Source organism: Marasmius oreades, chromosome 4 (assembly GCF_018924745.1).
Source record: "Marasmius oreades isolate 03SP1 chromosome 4, whole genome shotgun sequence".
Classification (NCBI taxonomy): Eukaryota; Fungi; Basidiomycota; class Agaricomycetes; order Agaricales; family Marasmiaceae; genus Marasmius; species Marasmius oreades.
In genome coordinates this window covers 1,136,580-1,161,491 of record NC_057326.1, presented here as the reverse complement: position 1 = coordinate 1,161,491, position 24,912 = coordinate 1,136,580, and the positions used below count along the sequence as shown (strand labels likewise).

Below are 24,912 nucleotides of genomic sequence, written 5' to 3'. Positions count from 1 at the left end.
GAAACCCGCAATCACTCCGTAGTAGCCACGCGCAGCAGGAAAATCAAGATACAGATAGAATTCTAATGCACCTCAAGCCTGATAGATAGATATAGATGAGGATTTATAGTATGATGATACACTACTGAATACACAGATACAGGACCCTTGGACATCATCTTCGGCGCTTCCTCTGAATTTTCGGCTTGCAGTCGCGACAGTACCACGGTTGGTCCTCGGATGGCAGGTGAGTGAGCCCTACGCAATTAAGATGAAACTGGGGGACTTCAACAACACACAAAGTGGCCAAGATTAGAAGATCCACTCACCCATTCGATGTCGCAATTTTCCCCATTATCACAACCGACCATCTAAGGAGAGAAGAAGTCAAGGTCAATCCACGTCGATGAGTGAACTATGGCAAACCTCTCCGAAGGAGACTCGATTACAGTGACAGTACTTTTTCTCTGAATCCGCCGGCGGCAAGGTGATCGTCAAAGGTCGTTTAACGTCAGGATGTTCCTGACTTTTCTTGTTTCCAAATTTCTTCTTCCGATTCTTTTTCCGAGAAAAGGTGGACTGAGTTAAACTGGACATATTATCGTCGACAATGCCCAGTGTAGTTGTTCCATCGCCTGTTGCGGGATTAGCGTCATAAAGGCTCCCGTTGGCAATCTCATCATCATCAGAGTCCATATCCTCAGTATTGGTAACGGGTTTCGTCCAGCGAGGAAGAGGAGCGATCACCTCCGGAAGAAGGATTGGAGCGAGTTGTGTTCCAGGCCGCGCTCCTAGGGAAAGTGCCATTTCTTGTTCTTTGATGGATTGGCCAAGAACTCGAATCTGTCGTTCCAGCTGAAGATGGAGGTAGTTGAGTGAAAAAGATTGACTGGGAGGATTAAAATTGTATGCACCGTATCATGAGCTGCTTGTGCAAGATGAACCTTTTCATTGGCTGTTCGCACCATCTCTTCTGTAAGCCAAGCTATATGTGACAGCATTTCCCGACTCGTTTCTGGAACTTTAACCCGTTCCTGCGGTATGCTCGTGGGGGTTGGCGTACGAATAGGTGTCCGTAACTCAAAGTTATTCATATGCGGTGGGATTGCACGAATGGGAGTCCTTGGTAATGCTGAAGCAGTACTCGTCGTTGTTCCTCTAGGTGGAGTGCCAAGTGAGACGTTAGAGATAACTGTAGTTGGTGGTGGGGTGGTCTGCTTTGGGTAAACTATAGGTGGATAATTGGATGGAGGGTCTAGGTTATCGACTGCTGAGGTCGATGATGGGGCACCTGCGTCAACCTCCATCGGAACGTCTTCCCCGTCCTTTTGAGTAACGACTTCCTGGCCTGTTTGTGTTGATTGTTGTTGTGTTCGTGCTACTTGTTCAGCCTTGATTTGTGTATCGAGAGATTTACGCAGTGCGATGTACCTCTTCACGGTTGGTAGGAGGTCGTTCATGAAACCTTTATAGAAAAATATCAGTTGTAAATGGGAAATCAAAACTCTGAAGAGAATCACCATTGCTCTGCTGCTCGAGTTCTTTCAATAGTGTGTATTGTCGATGTAACGTCAGTGGCAATTGGTCAAATACTGAGCGTCAAAGTCAGCGCTATCGCTGTTGGGAGAAAGTAAGGAAACATACCCTCAAAGTGATCTTCCCTAATAGCCTCCCATATTTCCCGTTCTTTTTCTGGGTCTACGACGTGTTCTTCATCATCACTTCCTTCAATACTGTGCTCTGCATGATACCCTATATTTTCCTCCACGGTCTCATCGTCGATTTCGCTCTCTCCATCTTCAGTTTGAAGTGTAGGTTGTGACTGTGATGATTTACGCCTTCGGGATCGACTCGGAGCCATAGACTTCGACGGAGGACAACGAGGGGTTGGCGATCACGTGTGTGTCGCGCTGGTGTTTCGCGTAATTGTCGCTCAGTTTCGCCTCGACCATGGAGAGGTATCAAGATGGATTATCTCTTCAAGGCTCTTCTGTGGGGAACGATACCAAGACATGCCTCGATAGACGCCCTCTAGCACGTTCAGAGGCATTGTATGAAGATTTGGGAGAAAGCGGTTTCAACGCGTCTCGACCGCCGCGTCATGCGCTGAATAGGAAGGATTCTAAAGGAATTGGGAGCGGACCTTTCAAAGGTCGACGTGGTGACCCGATCAAATTGGATGTGGATGATTCAGGCTCTGAAGACGAGCTCCTTTTATCGGAGGATAAAGAATCATCGATGGATTGCGTGGTTGGTCGCTCAAAAACTGTGGACCAGGAGAAGAAGTTGGAACCAGAAGACATTCACCAGAAGGCTGTTCTGAGGACCAAATCTTTGCAGGGTCTCAAATTCAACAAGCACAAAACTAATCAGTCAACAGGCGATAAATCAACCTCGAAGGAGAATCAAAGGTCCATGAACTCTGGCCCCCACTCAGAAGATTCTGATAGTCGAGCTCAGAAACAGTTACCTGGTCGCAAACCGTCCTTTCCCGATCAATCTTCCTCTGTTCTAAAACCGGCTTGTCATATGGATCGCAATGAGGAACAACCCATATCTACGAACTCCTCTCGTTCAAAACCACAAGCCACTTCTTCACAATCTTCCGAAAAGAACACTCTTCATCGAAAGCCCACAACACGGTCGAAAACCTCTCAACATGCAGTTTCACTATCCCCAGACGAAGAAGAAAAAGTCAACAGCAAGAGAGAGAAGATTAGGAGAGGTCGGAAGCCGAATCGTGTTTCCCATTCTTCTCCTTCTGCATCGCCAGAGCGCACAGTGAACCGGAAGCCTCGCGGATTCCCTGAACTTTCTCCCCTAAAAACGGGTTCCGGTGAATTTTCAGCCCCTTCCCGGTTTCCTTGCAACGAAGACCCTGATCGTACACCTGCTCCCAACAAATCGAAACCTCGTCAGCTTCCTTTACCATCTCCCCTCTCCTCACAACCTGCCTCGGACTACACGAATGCGAAAGGAAAGGAGAAATCGCGTCACGAAGAATCTCGAGGCTTGTCTAAAACACGGCCTTTTCCTCTGGCCATTGGGGGCGACTCCACTGGAAGCAGTTCACCGTCCGATACTTCTATGGGCGGTAGAGCTCGAAAGAGACTTTCCGACGATGTTGAGGCAAACGATCTAACCAGTAGGAAGCGAAAACGTCGAGAAAATGCGTAGGCATTTCCATACCATCTCGATAAAATTTCTTAACTCAGATACACGCTAGATTTTCACTCTCCCAAGATATAGTTCTGCAGGACACTTATGACCATGAAGAGGAGGAAGATTATGATTGTAAGGAGGCGCTACCTGCATTCCACAGGGATATGAAATTAACCGATTGTTCCAGCGTTCTTCAATAGTAATATCGACCCAAAAATGCTCTGCCCCTTTTGCGATAGCCGCCTTCCGGAGGCTCCTTCTCCCCTTCTACAATCAATGATAAAAGACGCAGTCGAGAAGTCGATACCACAACCGCGACCCACCAATCGATTAGGAAGAAAGGCAGCGATGAACATCTACATCCACATTTGTCAGCGGCACCATTTCGAAGCTGAACTCCTTCCCCAAGCTGAAGCAAAAGGATGGCCTAAGACTATTGAGTTCAACAAATTGGAGGCAAGGGTAGCGAAGTTGAGATCCTATTTGCAAGGCATTGTGGAGGACGATAAATGGCAAGACCAAATGAGCGGAGATTCTGACCTTTGGGAGCTTGTAGCGCACAGTCCCCGTGCACTCTGCATATTCTGGCAGGAAGCGCTTAAAGATGTCAAAGAGAAAGGCTCAAAGGTGGCTGCGAACGTCAAGAATCAATTTTCGAGTTTCGACAGAACTCAGCCTGGATAGTAAGCGCCACATTCTCTGTTTTATCTGCGCGCTTTTTTGACGTTCAAAAGCTACGGCGAGCTTGGCTCTATTATCATTCATCATGCTCTTTATGACCTGTTCCCGCCTGCTTCCATCGAGCCCAAACTTGTTGAACCTTTAGATCCTAAAGAATTCATTCAACGAGTTCTTGTCCCTGAAGTCGGGGTTCGACTGATTATGGAAGACAGGAAGTTGCGGGGAGCTTCTGGTTTCAACGAGGCGGTGGAAATTCTCAGGGAAAGCTCAGCATATGGAGTCGCAATGTTTCCAGAGGATGATGGTGGTAGTGGTGACTCGCGTAAGAGCCATAAACGGGAGGGGACCAAGTCAGAGACCGCTACAGTTGATGCCATGCTCCAAGCGAAAGCCCGCAGAAGACGCATAGAGCTAGCGGAAGAGGAGGAGGCGGAACGGGAAGAGAATGAAATCTGGAGACAGAAGAAGAAGAAGCCTCACGAGGCGCCTGTTGCTACCATTGCACAACCTGCTGCAACACGTCCAAGACCTAAACCAAAGAGAGCAGGCAAGCAATCATTCCAAACTGAGGGCCCAGAGACTGAGAGTGCTCCCTCCGAGCTGGAATACGACGATATCGACGGAGGTCTAGCCAATGTACTGTCCGAGAAAGACCGCCTCGGTTGGGACGAGCTAATGAAGCTTGAAGCGGAGTGGAAGCAAATGGATATCGACTTCAATACGCTTCCTCCTTCTTCTCTTGAAGGAACTCCTATGGAGATTCCCATCCCTTCTTCCCCTAGTGGAAGCCAGACCAGTCGCTCGGGCCACAAATCAAAGCGAAAGGCTGCCGAAAGAGCGAATTCCAGGATCATCAGTATCTCTTCTGAAGGTAGCTCAGATGAGGCCGATTCGCGATCAGAGGACAATCAACCCAAGAGGAAACGAAAGGCAGCTTCGAGAACGCCGAAACTGTTTACAGACGATAACGATAACACACCTAAGCCGCCGAAGAAAAGTGTATTGCAGATGGCACGAGAACGGTGAGCTTCCTTTTTACCATTACTACCCACTGATTTCCCCTCGGCTTCCAGGAAACATAAAGGCGATGGCGGAAGTGAATTATGGTCTCGATCGATGCGCTCAGACCCTCCTTCCTCACCCGTTTCACCTGCTCATTGGCTGCTGAGTGACGATTCAAAGCAATCTTCCCAAGCCTCACCGTAAACTCATTTAATAATCCTTTGACTAGTATATGTACAATACTGTATAATTCTATCTTGTACGCTACATATAGATCTTGCGCTGCTCTTTTATGAAACAACGTCTGGCCATTTTCCTATCGGGTGACATCGTCGTCGAGCTCAAATTTATGTTGCTAGAGCTACTAATGGGAATACAGGATACGGGATGAATATAATAGATGTACAAAATGCGTTCAAAAACATGAATTATAGAGCCGGTAGTGGTCGCCGACATTGCGGACAAATATTCTATGTAAGTTATGAAGCTGGTCAGTGATGACGCGAGCGAGGAACGAACATGAATATCCACCTTGATAGCAAGCCACTTCGATATTGAAAATTTCGGCATCAGCAAAAGATACGTGCAAAGGAAAACATAGACTTACACGCTCTAGACAGGCCGTGTGCTAAGGGAAAAGGAATCAGCTGAACGCTTTTGTTGTGCGTTGAAAACAGACTTACAAAGAGGTGATGACAAGGTGCAAGACTGTAGTATTGTCGGTTAACAGCACTCCCCACACCCTTCTGAACAGCGTCTAATAGCCCTCCTGCACCCATCACATTGGTGCTTCGAGTCGCCTTCCGTTTTGTGGAACCAGTGAGGGCTCCCGAAGCTTTCACATCCCAGCCCGGATCCGCATCTTTCTCTTGAGTACGGTTTCGCAACGAAGGGTCGATATGAATAGCGTCCATACAGATAGCACAATCGCCAAGTGTTTGCTCAGGAGCTTCTGGGTCAGGAAGGGGCATGTGGGGGTGGTAGTCATAGGTTTTAACAGTAGCAAACTGGGACGGAAAGTCAAATTAGGGCTTATTTCAGTTATCGCAAAGAAGAACACACTTTCTTGGGCAAGAAGAATGAAGGGCCAAAAATCTCTTGCAAAATCAGCACTGATGCCTGCAAACATACAAATCCTGTCAAAGGATATGCCCAAGCTTGAAAACAAAGGTCAAAACAAAAACGAGATCTGAACTTGATATGGAGTTTACCACGACGTTTTATCTCCAAAACATTCTTAGGGCAGGTAAGGAAATCTAGCTCAGGGTAAGAAACCATGTAGTAAAAGAGAGGCGAGCTTACACAGTAGCAGAAACAAACGAGCAACACTGGTACCAATAATATACTCTTTGGAGAGACCACTATTTCTTCCTCTCCTAACGGATCGGATGATTTGAGGTACCCAAATCATGGAATAGGTAATCGCCACAAATAATAATGTCAAGGTTGGTGACAGGAATATCCGAACGAAAGTCGTTAAAAATACGAATAATATGACCCCTAAGATTGAGTTAGCATGAATATAGCGTTATTATGCATGGACCCACATAGCCTGGCCTGCGGATCTGTCCGAATTTGTTGCCAGACAAATCCCCAGAACGATGTGGATTGAGTTTGAGGGAGAGTCGGTTGGGTAGCTGTCTGAGGAGCAATATTTTCCTCTGCTCGGTTAGAAGCCGGCGGGGAAATTGACACGGGATCAGTATTGGCAGTGGGTGTGGCATTTTGCGCGGAAGAGGTAGGCGTCGGCATCGTTGGAGGTGGCCGAGGCTGCACAGCGACTGCGTCTTCAGGTATCTGAATTTGGTGAATCAACATAGCGAACTGCTGTAAACGAAGAGAGTTGTTACATTCTGTCTTGTCAGAAAACGCAAGGAGACTCACCGCCTCGTATATAAACGTGATGCAGGCTATGAAGCCTGGAGCAATAAGAGAAATTGAGGGCCTGCCTTCCGTCAGAATCGCAAAAGTGATATGTCCTGCGAAGGACAGCGCATCGATGGTGGTTTGCGTTAAAAACGTCCATCGGGAAACCCTGGATAGACCGGTAGGGGTGGAACTCCGGGTCATTTGACGAGTCAAGAAGACAAGTATGGCAAGATAGGCGACTGCCGCAGTTCCGGAGTCTGGAGGGGTGCATATGAGGGATGGGTTGGGGTTATGAGGATGTCTTCTCACATGTGGTAATCTTGCGGAAAAAAGCCTTCAACCTGAACAATATGAGCCTATCACCATCACCTTCACATAGAAATAACGGCTACGAACCTTGTGCTCGTCACATTGTTTATTTTGTACATGATTTCACATTCTTTACTGACCAGTATTGCCTTCATTGAAAGTGTTGAGGGGATGACCGGTCGGATACCAGTGGGGTTCTGCATTTCTGACTCGTATTCTTGCATGAGGATGGCTGGTATATTGACGGAATCCAGCTGAGCAAAGAGCTGGAAGGAGCAGGACGTTCGGGGGGCTTCACCTAAGAAAGTGAGTAGAGAAGAGGACTAGCGACTAAGGAAAGCCGTACTAGTAGGAGAAACTTCCTGTTCTATGATCCCAGCGTCAATCAGGTACTTTAATTTTTCCATTCGAGTTGTAAGCTCTGGCTCTATCAGATGCGCTGTGTCGTTCTGGAGATAGTCGGGAACTATAGCAGGTAAATAACGGATATCCAAAGAACGCCTTCATACAATCACTATCAACCAATCACCAAGTAGAAAGGATGTTTCGTACCCCTGAGGTTCGGCGAAAGCGTATATTGTGCCATTGTCAATAAAATGAATGCCTTCCAGATCGAACTTGAGTTCTTCGGAGGTGTTATTATCCGCGAATTCAATTCTACCCTTTTGTTGAAACGATCGAGTCGTGTCACCTATGCATACGCAGGTCACTTACATGAATGAGGCTGATTGGATGGTTGGCGTATGTATAGAGAGGCTCTTTCTCCACGACACTGATCGCAATTTCCTCCGGAGCGGTCCAGTTCCAGGACCCTAGTTTGAGTGCAACTTCTGAACCGTTTCTCGTTTGATTGATAGACGTGTTGTCGACGTATAATCGAGCCGACGGTACCCATGGAAAGGAGGACCGTTCCAACGATTCCTGGGAGAGGTTGTGGTATTTAACCTCTCCATGGAGAAAACCAGTAATGTTGGGGTAGTACGAGGAAACACGAGGATCTATGGTTCCATTGTGAGGTAAAAGATAGTGCAAGAGAGGCATAAGATATGTATTTCTGGTCTGTCCATAATCAAGTCAGCGCTTTCGTGAGGTAGTAAATGAGGTTCTACTCACGATGTTAAACTCAGCGGCAGTACCGTTCATCCAAGCCGTATAGTTTCCCAACTGATATGCCAGCTTTTGCAGAGCATCCTGGTATTGATGTCGAGCAAGGAATTCTTCGCTGTTGTGACTTGTGAGGAGCATTATTAGAAGAATAGCGATAATCAGTGAGGAAAGAGAGCTTCTTGGCCGTTGGGGCGGAGAAGCACCGTTTCCAGCTTCTTCATCTCGCGGGCTTTCCATGAGATGAGAGAGAGTATCGTTGCAACGTCGAGGACGTTGGTGAAGGTCGCGGCCTGTCGCGGCAGTCGGTGCTTGCCTGCTACACGGTGTGACTCTGGATGTCACGGTCTGTTACGTTGACCGTGACTTCATTCTGCCATGTTCAAGAACCAGAAAAATACTGGCAGTCGTCGCTGGTATCATTTCGAACAGGCTCTTCAACTGGCAGTCCAAAGGGCTGCGCACAAATGGACGTAAGTGTCCCGATTCAACGACGTATTCAACTTCAACCTCTGATGTGTACAAGTCAGCTATGAGGATTTTGCGGAGTGTTTTCCGCAATACGTCGAGGAAGATAAGAATGGTTCATCCACTACCTTTAATTCGATAGCAGAATACATTGAAACCGAATGCCTTGTATGTTCCACGCGCAATCTTCGTACGTTAACGCGTCTAATACGTTTCTTTCGCCAGCGCGATCTCGAAAAATTATTCGAAGAATACAAGGTACAAGAGAACGTGGATACACTCCATCGGATCGTCAACGAAGCGAAAGAACGTGCCAATTCTGGTAACAATACGAGGAATGACGTGTGGAGAGAGCACCTTCAACCACGAGCTGCTACCACTGCGAGGACTGCTCCTCTTTTAGAAGCCGAGGCTACGAGACTACGTGAGGTTTTGGCTACGGTCAGTTCTTTCATTATGAGATATATATGTGCAATTAAAGTTACCATTTTCGAAAGATGCAAAGCAGAACTGCACGTATACAAGCCGAACTTGAAGAGACTGTGAAGGCTACAGAGGAAGCGGATGCACGCGCCAACGGCCTTCTTAATCAGCTGGACTCTGTATGTCTCCGGTTTCCTTGTTTCAAGTGCATGTTTTGACGTGTCATTTAGGTCCTTCAGAAATGGAACGACGTACCGTTGGAGAAGATAGAAGCTTGGACAGTCCAAACTCTGGAAGCCTCCCAGCCCGTTCAACCCCAATAATCTTCCTGTTTCCTCGCCATCCTCCCTTTCTATCGGGTTTTATCTTGTTGTATGATACTCTATTCTGTATTGTTCACTATTTATTGAGCTTTGTCAGGACTGAGGAATGCAAGTCATCAGTTGGAAGACTGGACGTAGTATTACATTTAACTTTCGGTGGTTCTTCTCATATAAACAGGCCATGTAAGTCTTTCTTCTGATCTTTTTCATTTACCTCATCCATACGTCGGCAATGGGGGAACTATCCACTCGTAGACTGTTGCTTCAGTCCTTTGGCCGCGGGTTTGTGTCGAGGATGATTTGATCAAAGCTCCAATTTCCCTGTCTCAGTGTCTCTTGACTAAGCTCAGTAATCGCAGTGCCCTCACATACTTAATACTCACCGTGAACTTGCGATCCAGTCATATCCTCAATATACTTCCGTTGATTTGCCCCAACAAGTAAGTCGAGTTGTCGGCTGTGCTTATTGCAGCTTTCACTGACTGCTTTGGTCATGACGTTTAGAGTGGCCGTCGTGTCGACGATGTCAGTAGTGAGCACGCACTGGGGGGATGCTCATCTTCGCGATGATGAATGACGACGTCTCGCTGTGGCCCGTCATTCCGTGTTGGATGACTGTGCGTGTTCGACATGCTGTTTGACATGTACTGGGCTATGCCCCGGGCCTTTGGACTGCATACTATCGGGCGTATCGGTCTTGCAAGTCTTCATTTGAACGAAGCTATTCGTTGCTCCTCAATTGAATCACTCAGCACAAATCAATAACTCGTCCCTTCCTCTATTAGTATCGCCTCTTGACACCTGAAACTTTGGGCAACATCGTATGGAGTCTCCAACTTCTCTCCTTCCCGATGCTTCCCGGATGCCCGGCGGGTACTTATTTTGATATGATCTGATCTCCTGCTCAGACATACTTTGGCTCGTCCGTCATCTTTACTGGAACGTCCATCTGCAGCTGTGTGCCTCTCTTGGATAGGATTCTGGCCTGGGCCAACGAGGTGAATGGATGACCGCAAGAACGGAGTCAATTCGACTTATTTCGCAGTATGTCTGTAGATCATCTCCAAGTCGGGGGGCCTTGATTGAAGACCGGTCTCTGGACATGGGAAACGGTCAGATGGGCAAATTTCTCACCTTGCAACCAGGGAGAAACTTGACAATAACTCGACTTCTAGCCTGGTAAGTTTTGTCATTTAACCACCTGTTCGGTTGGTGTTGTCGGCCCTTGATGCGCTCTTTTCCTCTTGCCAGTGCAGTGCCTATCCATATTACCAGTTTTCGGAGGTAAGTCATAGGGGTACATCTGGAATCGCTACTTCGGACCATAACCGTAACTGGGATGGTACTCCGACTCAAATGAACGTGGCATACACGTCGTGTACACGACTCCGTCAAGTGGCCTTAAGCGCGGTCGAACTACCACAAACGTCGTCTGGAATGCTCACGAGAACCGTCGCTGCCTGGTCAACAAAACTTACCTGTTTTAGCTGTTTTATGACAACAATTCGGAAACTACCTGAACAAATCGTTATGGATGGGCATCCGGTGTTTCATGATCTCACCTGGATAATTATATCATCCCTACTTGCAAACTGTTCGCCAATAATATCATTGTGACTACGGTCACTCATCATGATCATTGACTCAAAGAGAGCCAGCATTGGTGGCTGACACCCGCCAATACTCAAACGGCACACTCTTCAATATTATTGTCGGTAAGTGTTTTTTTGCGCGGGAGGATTCTTGGGGCAAGTCCTCGACAGGGCTGCAATCATCATCACATCCACAGCAGAACCGCCTTTCCTGCAATCTGAAGGACATAAGCGGGCCCCGCTACCTTTAGGTTCACTCGATATCGCGTCCCTTTGTCGTCTCTGGAATCTTCCTCGAGCCAAAGCCAGACTCAACCGCGGACATTTCTTGTTGTAGGGCAATTATTGGCTGTGGGGGGTCGAGTAAGCTACTTTGACTTTCCGCTTTTGAATTTTCTTCACAACCCCGATGATGGCCCCCTCATCACGCTGATTGGGGTACGGGAAGGAATTTTACCTCACGAGGCGAAGTCGTCGCCTAGTCTCGTATGGACCCTTTCACTCGGGGTCTAGGTGTTCGTTTCAGAACATATCAGTCGCCCAGTGATCAATCGATCAGCACTGAGACGAAGAAGTAAGTTTATCCTTTGAACTCAGCCCTGGCCCTCGAATTTCTTTCCCTACGCCACCGCCACAATCACAAATCACTGTGGGGGTCTACAGCGTATTAAAATTCTCTAATCTCATTATAGGATTGAGTTGTAATAAGTCGGTGATTCCGGTGCTATGGAACCGGTTCACTACTACCAAATTGGTCCTGTTATCACCTTCGACCCCGCGTATGTTCTTCCTTGCCGCGTTCCGATAACCTGAACTTTAATCTTGCCAGAGAACTTTAACCTTATCCTCAACCGTTCCGACTTCTCCGACACATCTTCCGAGAAAGATGCAAGGCATAGATCTCCGAAACGCCCAACGGCAACAGGTAACTACGTTTTGTCGTGGATAGTTTCGATATTTTCCAGCTCAACAGCGTACCTCAAGCCGTACTTGGCCAAACGGAGTACTCATAATCCTCACGACCACCTACTACTAATTAGGCTTCTTGGTAGCAAAACCGATCGGTCACGATCGAGTGGTTAACATTCATAGTCTGATGTGTTTGCTCAATGTATCTTTATCCAACCCCACGGGATAACATTCCGAAAGTTTTTCTGGGAATGATAGACCTTTACAGACAAAGATCATTTCTGCTATCAACACATCCCGGTCCCGAACATAGTGTGGTAGTACTGTACTACTAGTACAAGCCTCAGCCATCAAGGGAGTACCGCACAGTACTAGGCTAACTTCAAGGTGCTACACTGGTATGTGCGCTAGTACTTTGTATAGGACTTCCTCAGACATATTAGAAAACTCCGAACTTCTGGCCAAAAGGTCCCGAGCCATCATTGTATCGTAAGGCCATCCTGATGATTACAGACATCACAATCCACGCTGTACACGTTCTTCTGCAGCTTCTCCCTCCCCATCAGTATGTGCCTACATCTTCCCGCCAAAACGTCCCAAATGTCAACCTTCACAAACCATTCAGAGTCCTTACAGTCCGGAAAACCCTTGACCGAAATCATCACAATGGGCTGTGAATACCCAAAAAAGGTGTTTTTTTCACCCGTTGAGCGGTGTAGGTTGACCTGTTGCGAGTGATGAATCGATGAACTTTGAACGTTTGAACCTTTACACATCCCCATCCGCCATAGATAATCATAGAAGCACTGAGCGACTTCCATGCGTACTAATGCCACCGAAGTTTCATGTAAGACACTGGATGATACTGTTAGGACGCTAATCACCGTACTGCAAAAAAAGATTGATCCTGTCAGCTTGAAGTGTGTCGTTCAAACGAGAGAACAGCGAACGACATTCCGAGGTGGTCAAGTGTCCCGCGGACTTGGACAGTTCAATCTGTGATTTGCGTCGCCAGTATTTCGAAGAAACGCAAGACCGTCCTTAACGATGGCACGCGTAAAATTTGTGGTCGTCCAGCCCTACTGACCGACAGGTCGTTAAACAAGATATTCAAAGAACTATACCTTATGCTCTGAAGATTTCAAAGGAGATATATCACTTCGGACGTAAGCCTTGACGCGTGAAAGTCCGAGTCGAGACCGGAAATTCGTCGAAATTCTCTGTTGATGTTCAAGTTGCCTCAAGGACTCCCGCAACTGTATAGTGCTATAAAGGAATCTGTCAAAGGTTCAAATATTCCTCGAGCGAATACAAGCACTCGTCGCAATAGCGCCACCGAAGAATACTGTAGATCCAAAGTGGAGAAACGGTGAGTCGCGTCCTTCAGAAACCCGATCAACTAGAAATTCCATGGGAAGGTGATAAAGAGACATGGCATCAAGCAGTTAAGATCGATGGTTGCGATAATCGCACATGGGCGTCAGCACACAGTTAATGTGTTGGGCCACGACTACGGTGCGCACCTGCCCCCTTCAAAATCCTGGCCACCAGTTCGCGGCCATGCCCCCCCTGCCATAATTAGAATCCCCGTTGAAAATGAACAGCGTAATAACCGCTATCAGACTCAGAAATGTCCTGAATCAGAAATGAGTAAAGACTTGTCATACAAGGGAATCATCGGTGTTTCGCGGCTTTCGACCCCCTCAAACTCTAAAACCCTTGAATAAAAATATTCTTGTTAATCCTAAAGGTAATATTTGATTCAAGGCTTGCCTGGGAAAACCCCGAACAAGACCTCAGATGCTCGATGGAACACCGGAATATAAGCAGCAGAGCTGAGTCCTTTTGTACCCGAGTGATACGGTGGATCTTGACACATATTCGGATCGATCCAACGTTGGCCACTGCGTGCTCAACGCCTCATTCTCCAGTTCCCGTACTCCAGTGTCCTACTGACTAAAGCCCCAGCGGTTTCCTGCGTGGCACTGCAGCCGTGGTAGGTCATGGGAACGAGAGTATCCAGATGTGGCGCTCAAGATGTCCCGAAAGCCGCACCAGATATTTTATCTACCTACGCTTCAAGTTCGGATTAAAAGTACTTACGGTCGAGCAACGGTCGAGAGAAGTTTTGCACCTCCCAGCCGCGACCGTCCGAGTAAAAATTCTCGGGTCGTGAGTCAATAGCCTCCCAGATGAGGAGGATTTCAACTTTTGTGGGTGCAAGTCGGAGTTCTTCGATGAGAATTATCTGAAAGAAAGTGAGGGACCGTCCGTCTGAGCCCAAATGATATAGAGTTGAGTTGGATGGCTAAAATTTGAGCCCTCTTAGCTCAGTGGTAGAGCGCATCACTCGTATATGCCTGTGATTAGAGATAATGATGAGGTCGGTTGTTCAATCCAGCCAGGGGGCAATCTTTTTACTCGCAACTGGATCCCGAATGAACGGTGAGCGCGGTGTGTATACAGCCTCTTCCTTCTCTCATAAAAAACTCACATCTACCCTTGTCCCTAGGTGCGGTTAAGGGCCAATCAATGAGCATCTTTCCAGGAATGCTCAGGTAAATATAAACTTGGGAGTCAGAACCGAAGCTAATCGATGCTTTGACATCCCCTCCACGCTAAAGAAATTGAATGGGCCAGCGGCCACTGTAACCACCTGGAGGAGACGTTCTGCCGCAGCACCGCTTAATCAGTCGGACCGTAGATAACTTAGCGTTGTATGTAGTAAAATTGTAAAGCTGAGCTGATCACCAACACATTAATAGGGTCCTTCTTTAATGATACGGTTGAAGGAATAAGAGCTTCTTACTCGCTTAACCGTGGTATTAATATTATCGTTATAAGGAATTTAGTGTCCACTTGACAAACGCCACCGGATGGCCCTTCGAGTAGATCATATCATTGGTGACATACCAGTCGGCGTCATTTTCCGATTCCTATCAGCGCATATCCCAGCCAGGATGATCATCTGAACCATATCCAGGTCCGTTTACCGACGTCTTCGGATTTCCAGGAAAATATCATATCTGACCATTTTGTATGTCTACATTCGCTACGCGCTGTCAACGGGGAGAGTAGCCGACGGATCTTGGTTAATGGAACAGAATGTTGTCCCCAACATTCTTCATCTACAGGGTCTTCATAAAGCGGAACAACAGGTGGTATTGGGGGTGAAGTACAACAACAAGAAAAGAGATGCAAGTCCCATCTCCAGCGGGAATGCAGGTATCACTGTACATGTATGTAGGCAGAGCAAGAACTGGACATGCAAGTTAGTACAAGAGAGTGGATAGGTTAAGGATAAGCAAGCTATTACCTAAAAGTAAGGAGACGACAAAGTTGTGATGCAAATAGTAATACAAATGGGCCCAATCGAGACATGGGGGGTGAAAATGCTAAATAAACAAAGTAAATGTACACGGAAGAAGGTCGAAAGCAGAAGGGGGGGGGGAAATGTGGGTAATGTGGGTAATGGGGGTAATGGGGGCGTGTATGCCCGCTAGGATGGCGAGACCTCCACTAAACTCTTCCCTTTCCACTTGGCGCGCGTATCGTTCTCGGCCAAGTCGATGAAGGAATGTAACGGGGTGATGAAGAGGTTCGATGTCCTTTTCTGTGTAAACCAGAAAGAGGTCCGGGAAGGTGTAGCGGAAATCGATGGGGAGGTGAGACGAACGTCCAGCCCGACGTCGACAAAAGAGTTATCGTTTTCGTCATAGTCGGATTCATCGCTCATACTCATGAAGTTATTGCTACTCCGTTTCCTAGATGGACGTGAGCGCATCCATGAGTCTCTGGCCTTGAAATACCATTGAGACGAGCGTCCTTCTAGCCGTTCTAGAGCATCAGATCGTTTGTTACGACGATATCGAGTCGAAACGGTGGATTTACTGACTGTTGAATTTGATCGAAGGACAGTGCTGAGAGGGATAGTGCGACAAATGTTCCCATTGGACGGATAAGAGATGTCCATAGTCCTGGACTTGTCGGGCAGAAAGAACGAACTCGAGGTAGGAGTTGCAGGAATCTCTGGAAGAGATTTGGACGGAGGCATGGAACTGTCAAATTATCGGTCAAAACATCGAACAGGTATGAGATTTCCACGTTCAACGTACCCGGCTAATGAGTTCAACGTGGAAGTTGATCTGTGCCTCTTTGCCCTCAATCTTCTCGCGTCAGCGTCTGGAGACTGGGAACCATGACATTGAGGGAGCTTTTCTGCTGAGGTACTAGTCGATGAGGCATGTTGAAAACCAGACAAGAAGAACGGTGAGTAGGACATGGCTAGTGAGCCTCTGGAGAATGAGGGCGACCAGTGGGCGTAGTGGATTCATTTCTGGGTGAACTTATATAGCATGAGAAACAAAGGAAGTCTTTGCACTTAGCAGCCGCCTAAATCTTAGATCGTAAAATTAAAAAATTAAATGTCTGAATTTGGTCAGACGAATGCGCCCCTCCCGGGTATCCCGGTACCTATCACGTCACGCTTTGCAACCGCGTTCAGGATGCCAGGTCCATGTTCGGCATTCGGCACAACGGCAGAGTGCAATCAAGCCTTTCCCTCGACATTTCTGCGAAGAGCCTATCGACATTATGATATCTTCGGTATTACCAGCTCCCGGGTTATCTGTTCTTTTTTTGCCCTAATCTTGACTGCGGGACGCATACTACCAGGACCATCCCATCTTCAGTCAGGTTCCGAACAAATGATGCACTATATGGTTGCCATGTTTCTTATGGCTAGTAGGTGCAACTAAACACGCTGGTTCAACATGGTCAACCACCTCGAGGCGTCCCTCGTTGGTAGAGCCTTTCGACACCTAATACCCGAGCCCGAGGACCTGGGCGCCAATAAACACGAGGCTGAAGCGTGTTGAAAATAACATACGGTGGCTATGGGTTCGTCGTGTGTTCTCCCGAGGCAGCTTGCTGATCCTTTTTTTTCAAAGTGGTCTCATAATTAATAAAAGCATACTGGATGAACAATTTATCCTAACAGTGGTACCGTCCCTGTCTTCGTATGCCCACTCATTTTCATCTCGACCGTCTCTACCTACCCTTTCTTAATGAACATTGATGAACGACGATCCCAAGGCAATTTCAACGCAATCCCCAACTGCTCTCTGCCTAAAACATCTACACGCCGCAATCTACGGCCGAAACATCTCGACTGCCTTCGTCAACTTAGTGTTCCCGCCTGCTTACCTAGGTCCTGTTTATCAGCCGCCGTGTCTCACTTTTCACAAGCACTAGGGGACAACTCGACAACGTCTTCGTCGTTATATTACTCATTTCGGTTCTTGCGTTCCGCAGTCTTGGCCTGCCCATTCCATTTCCATACTATTACCCATTCAAATGTGATCTCCAGCGCTCTTCATACCCCTATAAGTGTCCCGACACGCGCCCCTCCGTCGGTTGTTGCCAACGACCCAGAACCGACCTAGACTCATACTAAACTCGGTTGGCGGCGGTCTATACTATATTACTTTGTTTCGCTTCCTCCTGGCAACCTATAGCTTCTTCATGTACATCTCAACTGCCGAAATAAAACTTTCTTTCATTCAAACGAACTTGAAAAAAGCCTTTGCGTAGGTTAGCAACAACTCCCATTCCGTTTCGAGATCGCGAAGGTGGAGTGGTCGGTGGAGTTTCTTCTCCACACTGTGGGGAAAGACTAATTTATTGTTGTTATTCGGAGAGGGAGTACCAAGAAATGTAGGTCATTTGTTACACCTTTACCTACATCAGGCGCTCGTACGGTGGTGGTATTTGGAGCCTGGGGCTTGAATTAGGGTCACTGCGAGTATATACTTTACTTCATTTAATCGAACAAGCTCAAGAAACCAGGAATGATGGGACTAAATGATAAACGCAACCTTTGGACCAATACAATAGGTACAGCCTCCAACCCAATACATACATAGTAACTTACATACATACAGACCGTACAGTACACAGCACTGGGATAACTCACACCTTCCATTCAGGCAAGTACTGACAAGTGCAGTTCTTGTATGACCTGATATCAACAACTTCTTCTCACCTCCTGAATTTCCCTACTGCACGCAGACCTTCAATCACTGAGTTCCGAACTCCCCAATACCGAACATCGGGACATCTCCATGTAACCTGTCATGTCACTTCACGAAAACCCGTTTTGACAAACGCCAACTCCAAAACGCCGGAGGGGATGCCTACAAACCCAAGTAGGCTAATGATATCTTCCACTAATAACTCCCATCTACATAGCTTCAGGAACCGCCGGTGAGGCCTGAGGTGTGGAGCAGAGCCCATAAATCCCCGACCCGGTGACCTTGTCAATATTTCCAAGCTAGTGATCATGAACCCACACTCTCCTTTACGCCGGGGAGCGGGAAGGCAGCAAAATTTTGAACGTTGATACTTCCTCCTTTATCATCGGAGGCAGTAACTTGAGCCGGGGAGGTTACTGTAGCGGAACTCGGGAGTGTCGTTTGGAAGAAAACAAAAAATAAATAAAGAGCGCTTCATGAATCATGGAGGCTCTGACGCTGAAACCTGAGGGATTGTGATCCGCCGGGAACTCACCTGCCGTTTCCTTGCCACACAGAGCCGCCCCAAAAGAAGCTTGGCAGTGGGCAAGAGGGACGAAAACTCCAAGAAAGTGATAGTCTCGATATTCGGCCGGAATCCGTCACAGTGGGTGTTTCATCATTTCAGCGACTCGGCTCGGGTTACGAATCGAGGAAACTCACTGAATTTGTATTTTCAAGGTGAGATGCATAAACCCCAAAAAAAACTTACGATGGATATCCTTTCACGTCATCGTACCGCGAATCATGAGAACAAAGAAGAAGAATGCTCGAGTCACTGATGTGGGGAAATTAAAAAAACCATTGTGACGTTATCTGCCGCGGTAGTTTCAATAGAAAAAATCCAGAAGCATGAGTAAAGTGGCCCTGGATCCGTAAATCAGATACGGAATGTAGTTAGCTCCAGAAGATATCCCAAGAAGTCTGCATAGGACGATAGGACGCAGGGCAATTCAGCCAAGGGCGAGTCAGAATCGTGCGAAACACCATAGTCAAGTTCTCCACCAGTGAGAGTCAGGAACTGCTAATGCTTCAGCTGGTGGTCCAGGTCGAGAGGTGCACTGAGATGGGTAAACCCCATGCGGCAGCAGGAAGAATCAGTGACAGTTCCAGTGTAACATATTCCTTCCCAATTCCCGAGACTTTGGATTCGACAGATACCGCCAGGATATGTGGGTCTATGTCAGTGAAAACGAAATTATCGACGTCAAGAGCACGAGGCACGTATGATATAAGAAGTACCGAGCACGAAACGCGGAGAAGTCTAAAATTATAGGAGACGGTCAGGTTAGCCAATGTACAAGTGAGATGGAGTCATACTCAGTGGGTACATGTGATGAATTAATGGGGTATGCCACATCCCTTTCGATTGGTGGCGGAACTTGTGGTGTTCTTGAAAGATGACTCGCCTGATATTGCGTTGGAGCCCAAAGAAGGTGACGTGAGAGCATGAATAGATATTGATGAGAGTAATCGTTTGCAGGTTCGAGAGAGAAAGCTTCTCAAGCCATTGGCGAAGTTTCGAATTTCAACCTTCGAGATGACTCGGTAGCAGGGAGGAAAGGTGAAGGTGATTGAGTTACTAACACCATAAAACGAATATGGTACGTACTTTCCTCTCCATCTACGATGAGTCAACTAGAACGGCCTTGAGGAGGTGTGGTACTTGTGGCCTTTTGGGGGGTTCTGACACTTTATCATGGGATCTAGTTGGGTTTTGGTTAACTGGAAGAAGAGTTATGGAGGACGAGAAGGTGTTGAGAAGGTGTCCGAGTCATCGTGTCGTGAACAGTCGTCGACGCGTCAACTACACCAAATAAAAAGCTATGCATCACATGATAAGCACATGACACCGGATGCGAGCCCCGTTTCAACTTTCAAAAGAACAGTAACAGTGGCTGTCGCTTTGTGGCATAGTTGCCATGTTACGCCCTTACGCCCCAATGACATCTCATAATTAAAGCAGCGGGTTTGAGACCGTTCCAAATCATCGAACAATTGAATTTGAAACTAGTGCGATTTCCAGCTCCTAGTAGCAAACTAATTCTCAGATCTCTTACCAGGTCTTCACGATACTGCCAAAGATGGCGTCGTCCGCAATTTCTACACTTCCATGAAGCGGCAGTTCTCCATGATACCTGTTCGAGAAGCGCTCCTCATAACGATGTAATCGAAGCTCACTCATACAGCAGCACATTCTCTTCTGGGAAGGATATGCGTTGGCATCTTGGTCGCAACGGGCGTGAATATCGGACGGACGAGTTGACCTTTGTGAATCCAACAATCTCTTTGCGTCGGCGGATTTGCGGTTCAAACGGTATGGCAACCTTCACCATGGCAATCCGAAGTAGAATCTCCTGCTTGTTTTAGATCGTACGAAACTCTGTCCTTGTCCAGCAACTTCGTAGAAAATTTGCTCGGTTCTAGTCTCAAAGCTTTTGAGACTTTGTATAGTACATAGCCTCAAAGAAGCTAAAACACATCGATGTCCCGCATTCATCCCGACAAAGTAATCGTACCGCTTCCGCCAGAGAATGGAATAACATAAGCCCCCGCATCCATAGTCAGACTCGTCGTCGGCTTCAACACCCCAACCCCTCCAACACTAACCGTCTGCGACACCACAAGCCTTCCTCTCGGCGCAGCAGCAGCTCCCGAAACTCCATCAGGGGTCGCACTAACCGTAACACTAACCGTTCTCGCACTAGGGTTATAACTGACCGTCGAAAACGCTCCAGCATCAAGCGTCAATAGAGCCCCGATAGGCGCAATAAACACTCTCCTCCTAACAGAATCACGGATTTGCACTTGAACCGCGGGAGAAGTCGAAACAACGTTCCCTCCAAACGCTTGCCAACCAAAATCGGGATGGTTGATGATGAACGTGCCCATACCCATCGTATGGCCTGAAAAGTTGGGACCGTAATCACCAGAGTAGCCGTCCCATTTCAGTGTGTCGGGGAAGGAATGGAACGAGGCTGCAGCGAAACCGGATTGGTCGATGTTGGACAGAGGTCCGCTGAGTCCACCAAAGCCAACTCGGAGGAGGTAGTAGTCGGTAGGGCTAGATTGGAAAGCAGAGATGACGGGTAAAGCATTTAGACCACTACCGTAATGGTGAAGTTGTCGTTCAATACGTTGGAGCTTGCCTCCGTAGATGTTGTCCCTAAAAAAGGTCTCAGTTGAAGAAATATTGAGGGGAAAAGTCCACGAGAACCAACCAGTAACGACGAGCATTTCCATTGTATCCCCAGTGAGGGACTGTTGGTTGGTAAGCCAAAATCGAGTTGAGCGCGTTCGTCGCCGTGGTAGCATCGTTGAAGTATTTGGACCACGCATAGACACCTTCCTGTCCAGTTGAATCCCATGCCATCTCAGATCCGAAGCTTGAAACACAGAAAAAATGAGCTTCAAAAGAAGTTTCCACAACTTAGAACCACCTACGGATATCTCTGACCCGACCATCCCTGCCATCTCGAACGCATCAAACTCTCAACCGTGTTCGCTTGAGAGGTCATTCCCTCCCTCTTCAAATCGTCCAACAAGCTCCGAATAACAGTCTCTCCCATCCACCCAACATTGGTGAACCCAACACGGCCATTCATCAATCGAGTGACCGTCGTCACGGCGTTGTTCAAGTAAGATTGCCAAGTGCCCGTAGTGACGAGACTCGGATAATTACGCGCCACACGATACATCGCCCAATGAGCAGCAATGACATGAACATAGTCATATCCTCGATCCGTTGCAAATGCAGCAGCTTGGTTCCATGACCACCAGTTACCCCAGTTGACGTTTGTTGGATAGGTGTAACTCACCGCACCGGGTTGGTAGAAGAAGACGGACTATGAAGGGTGTCAGCGACAGATGATATAGATGGGTTGAGGGATTTAACCTTTTTGACGGATCCTGAAAGGGTCGTTCAGTTGAGTCCGTGCCTCCATAGAGAAAATCCACCTTACCATCACTGTTTTGAATAACCCCAGCCATCGTTCGATTCATAAACTGCTGCAATTTCGTCAACTCGGCAGCATTCGGTTGAGCGTACTGCTTCATTAACGCTGCCAACCATGAACCTGAACCACCTTCGTCGCCCAAGCCTGAGATCCACACTCTAAAATAGACATGTAAGCTCTCAAAACATTCAGACTCAAGAAGCCAGGCGCTTACCTCGGGTCATTCAAAACCACCGAGTTAACCTCGCGATCGTAACTGATGACTGAAGGAGCACGCTTGAACGGATCAGAGGTATCCGTGAACCACTGCGAGGTCGTAAGGAAGTTGCCCAGGTCTCCAATAGTCTGCGTAGCAGTTTTCGTGACATAATAATGCACGGTCTGTAAGCTCCCATCGGCATAGGTAATCGAAAGACGCGCTCGGCCCCACGTTTTACCAGTAACAGTATACCCAACCCATCCTGAGGTCCTGGCCTCGGAATTGGTCGTCCACGTCAACGCACCGGAAGGTGTCACAGAGATTGACTGAACTGCAGATGGCGCATGGAGGAAGAGCTTGCCGTTCTGGTCAGTGGGGAGAATAGTTCCGGGAATGGTCACTGCTACTGGACGTCCTGCGTCTTGGATAGATTGCTCAATCCCACGGATGGAAGACGCGACCCGGAAGTGTAGACCATATGTACGCGTCTGACCAGGCTGAAGCGTGAAGGATGTCGCTGCGTTCCAAGGGGTGACACGAGACCATTCGTTCTGTGCGTAGGCAAGTGTATGGAACTGCCATTCGTATAATCCTTCGAAAGTTTGGGATTGATAGAAAGGTGCGCTACTCGTGCTTTCTGACAGGAAACGCCATCCCTCCAATGGTGACTTCCCAACGGGGAGAACGACAAGAGGAGGTTGCGTTCCTAGAAGAGGAGTGACTTGAACGTATCTAGAATATGAGGGTCGTCAGTTGTCACCTGAGGTACGAAGTAGTCAGTTATTCTCACCCCGCGTCTTGTCCGATGTAGGGATCAAAAAGGCTGCACAAGGTATTGGTCTGTGCCGCGGTACGGTCGGTGAATATCTATAAAAAGAGCTCAATGAGGATAGCAGGTCCCAAAAGAAGAAGAAAATTGCACACGTTATTGAACTCGAGTGGTGCACCCAAGGAACCAATTTCAACAGCCGTGGTTTGGGAGTTTGTGACGTCAAATTGTAATTCCAGCTGATCACCGTTACGGACCCAACGACGTGTGATATTTAAAAGAGAATTCGAGGGCAAGGTGGGGGCCAAATTGGCTGCCGCGAGGGTGTTTCCTGAGACCGACAGTGCGGCGACAGGACGTCGAGTTGCTGCAGAGTCACCACTGACCCAAGCGGTTGAGCCTACTTTACGCGCCCTAAAGGTGATATCACCCAAATGATACTGCCCATTGTTCTGACGTTGAGTCATCTTGTCCTGAGGGATGAAGTCAGGTCCACCCCCAGTTGTGGGCTTCAATGAGTACAACGTCTGCGAGTCCTTCACGAGCTGGACGTTGAAGGAATTCGTGGAGAAGGATAGGAAACCGTCAGGAAGTCCAAGTTGTCCAAAAACGGACGGTATGCTCAAAGCCAACGAGAGCAAGCTGAACGTGTACAAGGCCCGCATCTGGTCCACAAGTCAACAGAGGTGTAAGCACAAAGATATTATGAAACGAACTTTGAAGAAAAGCCCAAGCAAGTGTTCGCGAGAGCCTCCAGATGTGGAGGGTTTTCTGCTTTGGAAGATACTCATACGGAGGACTTATATATGGCGGAAACATCCATGTGCTCCTTCGCGTCAGGCGGCCAAATGGTCCAGAAAAAATTTGAGGTTTGGAAGCAATCCGAGCACAGTACTCTTCGCCCCTTAATTGATATTTCGAAGTTTCATCCACATTACTGGGCAGAAACTCGGATCTGGAGGACTCGAATCAGCCATACGAATGACGGAGAAAAATGCAAATCACGCACCATGATCTCAGACCCCAGCACCGGGAGAACTGGTAGGTTCAAGGCGGGCCGTAGACCGTTCCTCCCGAGCCGAAACATTCTTGTAATCTTCGGAAAGCCAGTAAAGGTGCGAAGTCGAGCTGGTGTACCTCGAGTGTTATGATGAAAGTTAGAAACAAGAGAAATGACTGGTGGAAGGGCCCGGCTCGGGCCGTGGAGCCATTCCATATCGTTTTCCCACGAGCCTGTTTGCTTTGACCACAATTCGGATTCTTCGTTCGAATCCATTCATCAAGCTTCAAGAACCAGTAGCCCTACACCTTAACATGTATACGCTACTACACTCTCATATAGACCTCCAGAAAGGTTTGTTCTGAGTCTCCTGGTAAAACAACGCTTTGGCGTGAACACGGTGCCTCAGTCTTCCGACAGGTGTCCTTGCCTAGCCTCATGACACTTTCACTGACCTCATCAGACTCTCTTCCATGTGCTCTTGTACCTTTGTACTTTCCGCTACTCAATCCACAGCAAGTGCTTCAGCTATATCTGTACAACCCCTCCTTCCGTCGTCTCCAACGGGCTTCCGATCGCTTTAAATGTTCTGTCAGTCCCCCCTGGGATCAGCCTACACGCTGTAATACCGACGGATTCTTCTCCTAAACGCCCTCGAACCTCAATAGGACTATTTTTGTCCTGCAAGTTGATACCAACAAGACAAGGGACCGGGCCTCTACCCTTTTCGCATTTCCCCTCCATCCAGTAGTCGCTGCACCAAGCTCAAGTTTCGCACCCCGTAATATACCCCCAAACCCCAAACCGCATCGACATAAATCAGAGACGATACCAACAACAAGACAAGGAACTAGGCCTCTACCCTTTACGCATTTCGCCTCCATCCAGTAAACGCTCAAGTTTCACATCTCGCGATATACCACACAAGTCAACTTCAGAGACACAAATTCCCCACAATCCAAGTCCCGCATTCAGTGAACGCGTCATACCCTTTTCCATCGCTGTTACATCACTTCTCGACCAAGCGACGAGATGACAGAGGCTGGATGCCAAATTTCCCACTTGAAACTTAATGAAAAGCCGCTGTGAGTATCTG

General features: G+C 47.7%; 7 protein-coding genes and 1 non-coding gene across 9 annotated transcripts; 3 read left to right on the top strand and 5 right to left on the bottom strand.

Annotated features, from left to right (window-relative positions):
- Positions 1-76: 76 nt before the first annotated feature.
- E1B28_007173 (uncharacterized protein) lies at positions 77-1,874 on the bottom strand. Its single transcript, XM_043160751.1, has 6 exons — positions 1,624-1,874; positions 1,500-1,571; positions 894-1,444; positions 406-834; positions 309-350; positions 77-256 (listed from the first exon to the last, which is right to left on the bottom strand). The coding sequence occupies exons 1-6, from the start codon at positions 1,838-1,840 to the stop codon at positions 155-157; spliced, it is 1,413 nt and encodes a 470-aa protein (XP_043009968.1). The 5' UTR covers positions 1,841-1,874; the 3' UTR covers positions 77-154.
- Positions 1,875-1,911: 37 nt separating this feature from the next.
- E1B28_007172 (uncharacterized protein) lies at positions 1,912-5,028 on the top strand (the record flags this gene model as incomplete). Its single annotated transcript, XM_043151886.1, has 5 exons — positions 1,912-3,152; positions 3,206-3,273; positions 3,329-3,824; positions 3,876-4,844; positions 4,896-5,028. The coding sequence occupies exons 1-5, from the start codon at positions 1,930-1,932 to the stop codon at positions 5,026-5,028; spliced, it is 2,889 nt and encodes a 962-aa protein (XP_043009967.1). The 5' UTR covers positions 1,912-1,929.
- Positions 5,029-5,086: 58 nt separating this feature from the next.
- Positions 5,087-8,419, bottom strand: E1B28_007171 (uncharacterized protein). Of its 2 annotated transcripts, none has more exons than XM_043151884.1 (15): positions 8,116-8,419; positions 7,717-8,061; positions 7,555-7,664; positions 7,349-7,503; positions 7,090-7,300; positions 7,003-7,034; positions 6,709-6,950; positions 6,372-6,651; positions 6,127-6,324; positions 6,036-6,080; positions 5,887-5,981; positions 5,508-5,831; positions 5,432-5,452; positions 5,356-5,370; positions 5,087-5,294 (listed from the first exon to the last, which is right to left on the bottom strand). In XM_043151884.1, exons 1-15 carry the CDS (start codon positions 8,344-8,346, stop codon positions 5,253-5,255), a joined length of 2,346 nt encoding a protein of 781 aa, XP_043009965.1. In that variant the 5' UTR covers positions 8,347-8,419; the 3' UTR covers positions 5,087-5,252. The 2 variants fall into 2 exon arrangements, with proteins under 2 accessions (XP_043009965.1, XP_043009966.1); XM_043151885.1 differs by having other exon boundaries at positions 5,434-5,452; positions 7,090-7,294.
- Positions 8,420-8,499: 80 nt separating this feature from the next.
- On the top strand, positions 8,500-9,320 carry E1B28_007170 (uncharacterized protein; the record flags this gene model as incomplete). The annotated part of the gene is made up of 5 exons (XM_043151883.1): positions 8,500-8,579; positions 8,633-8,742; positions 8,800-9,015; positions 9,072-9,176; positions 9,228-9,320. Coding segments are annotated over 5 exons (604 nt in total), but the record flags the coding sequence as incomplete, so codon positions are not given.
- A 4,820-nt stretch (positions 9,321-14,140) lies between these two features.
- On the top strand, positions 14,141-14,232 carry E1B28_007169. Its single transcript has one exon. It is a non-coding gene; the product is annotated as a tRNA-Thr (tRNA).
- Positions 14,233-14,821: 589 nt separating this feature from the next.
- E1B28_007168 (uncharacterized protein) lies at positions 14,822-16,138 on the bottom strand. The gene is made up of 2 exons (XM_043151882.1): positions 15,937-16,138; positions 14,822-15,879 (listed from the first exon to the last, which is right to left on the bottom strand). The coding sequence occupies exons 1-2, from the start codon at positions 16,101-16,103 to the stop codon at positions 15,321-15,323; spliced, it is 726 nt and encodes a 241-aa protein (XP_043009963.1). The 5' UTR covers positions 16,104-16,138; the 3' UTR covers positions 14,822-15,320.
- Positions 16,139-18,924: 2,786 nt separating this feature from the next.
- Positions 18,925-19,343, bottom strand: E1B28_007167 (uncharacterized protein; the record flags this gene model as incomplete). The annotated part of the gene is made up of 2 exons (XM_043151881.1): positions 18,925-19,156; positions 19,213-19,343. 2 exons carry the CDS (start codon positions 19,341-19,343, stop codon positions 18,925-18,927), a joined length of 363 nt encoding a protein of 120 aa, XP_043009962.1.
- A 918-nt stretch (positions 19,344-20,261) lies between these two features.
- On the bottom strand, positions 20,262-23,989 carry E1B28_007166 (uncharacterized protein). The gene is made up of 10 exons (XM_043151880.1): positions 23,826-23,989; positions 23,533-23,771; positions 22,972-23,481; positions 22,838-22,914; positions 22,063-22,779; positions 21,855-22,006; positions 21,788-21,801; positions 21,337-21,737; positions 21,114-21,278; positions 20,262-21,058 (listed from the first exon to the last, which is right to left on the bottom strand). Exons 2-10 carry the CDS (start codon positions 23,605-23,607, stop codon positions 20,389-20,391), a joined length of 2,781 nt encoding a protein of 926 aa, XP_043009961.1. The 5' UTR covers positions 23,608-23,771; positions 23,826-23,989; the 3' UTR covers positions 20,262-20,388.
- Positions 23,990-24,912: the final 923 nt, after the last annotated feature.

What these genes read in the sequence shown, in the direction of transcription:
- E1B28_007173 (XM_043160751.1), bottom strand. Translation starts at nt 1,840, where the DNA reads ATGGCTCCGAGTCGATCCCGAAGGCGTAAATCATCACAGTCACAACCT. An exon ending in TAGGGAAGATCACTTTGAGG is followed by an intron (nt 1,572 to 1,623) that starts GTATGTTTCCTT and finishes TTTGACGCTCAG; the next exon opens with TATTTGACCAATTGCCACTG. An exon ending in AAAATTGCGACATCGAATGG is followed by an intron (nt 257 to 308) that starts GTGAGTGGATCT and finishes GAAGTCCCCCAG; the next exon opens with TTTCATCTTAATTGCGTAGG.
- E1B28_007171 (XM_043151885.1), bottom strand. Translation starts at nt 8,346, where the DNA reads ATGGAAAGCCCGCGAGATGAAGAAGCTGGAAACGGTGCTTCTCCGCCC. An exon ending in TTTCCGCAAGATTACCACAT is followed by an intron (nt 6,951 to 7,002) that starts GTGAGAAGACAT and finishes GCACCCCTCCAG; the next exon opens with ACTCCGGAACTGCGGCAGTC. An exon ending in CATTCTTCTTGCCCAAGAAA is followed by an intron (nt 5,832 to 5,886) that starts GTGTGTTCTTCT and finishes TTTCCGTCCCAG; the next exon opens with TTTGCTACTGTTAAAACCTA.
- E1B28_007168 (XM_043151882.1), bottom strand. Translation starts at nt 16,103, where the DNA reads ATGTCCTACTCACCGTTCTTCTTGTCTGGTTTTCAACATGCCTCATCG. An exon ending in ACGTTGAACTCATTAGCCGG is followed by an intron (nt 15,880 to 15,936) that starts GTACGTTGAACG and finishes ATAATTTGACAG; the next exon opens with TTCCATGCCTCCGTCCAAAT.
- E1B28_007166 (XM_043151880.1), bottom strand. Translation starts at nt 23,607, where the DNA reads ATGAGTATCTTCCAAAGCAGAAAACCCTCCACATCTGGAGGCTCTCGC. An exon ending in TGCTTGGGCTTTTCTTCAAA is followed by an intron (nt 23,482 to 23,532) that starts GTTCGTTTCATA and finishes CTTGTGGACCAG; the next exon opens with ATGCGGGCCTTGTACACGTT. An exon ending in CACCACTCGAGTTCAATAAC is followed by an intron (nt 22,915 to 22,971) that starts GTGTGCAATTTT and finishes CTCTTTTTATAG; the next exon opens with ATATTCACCGACCGTACCGC.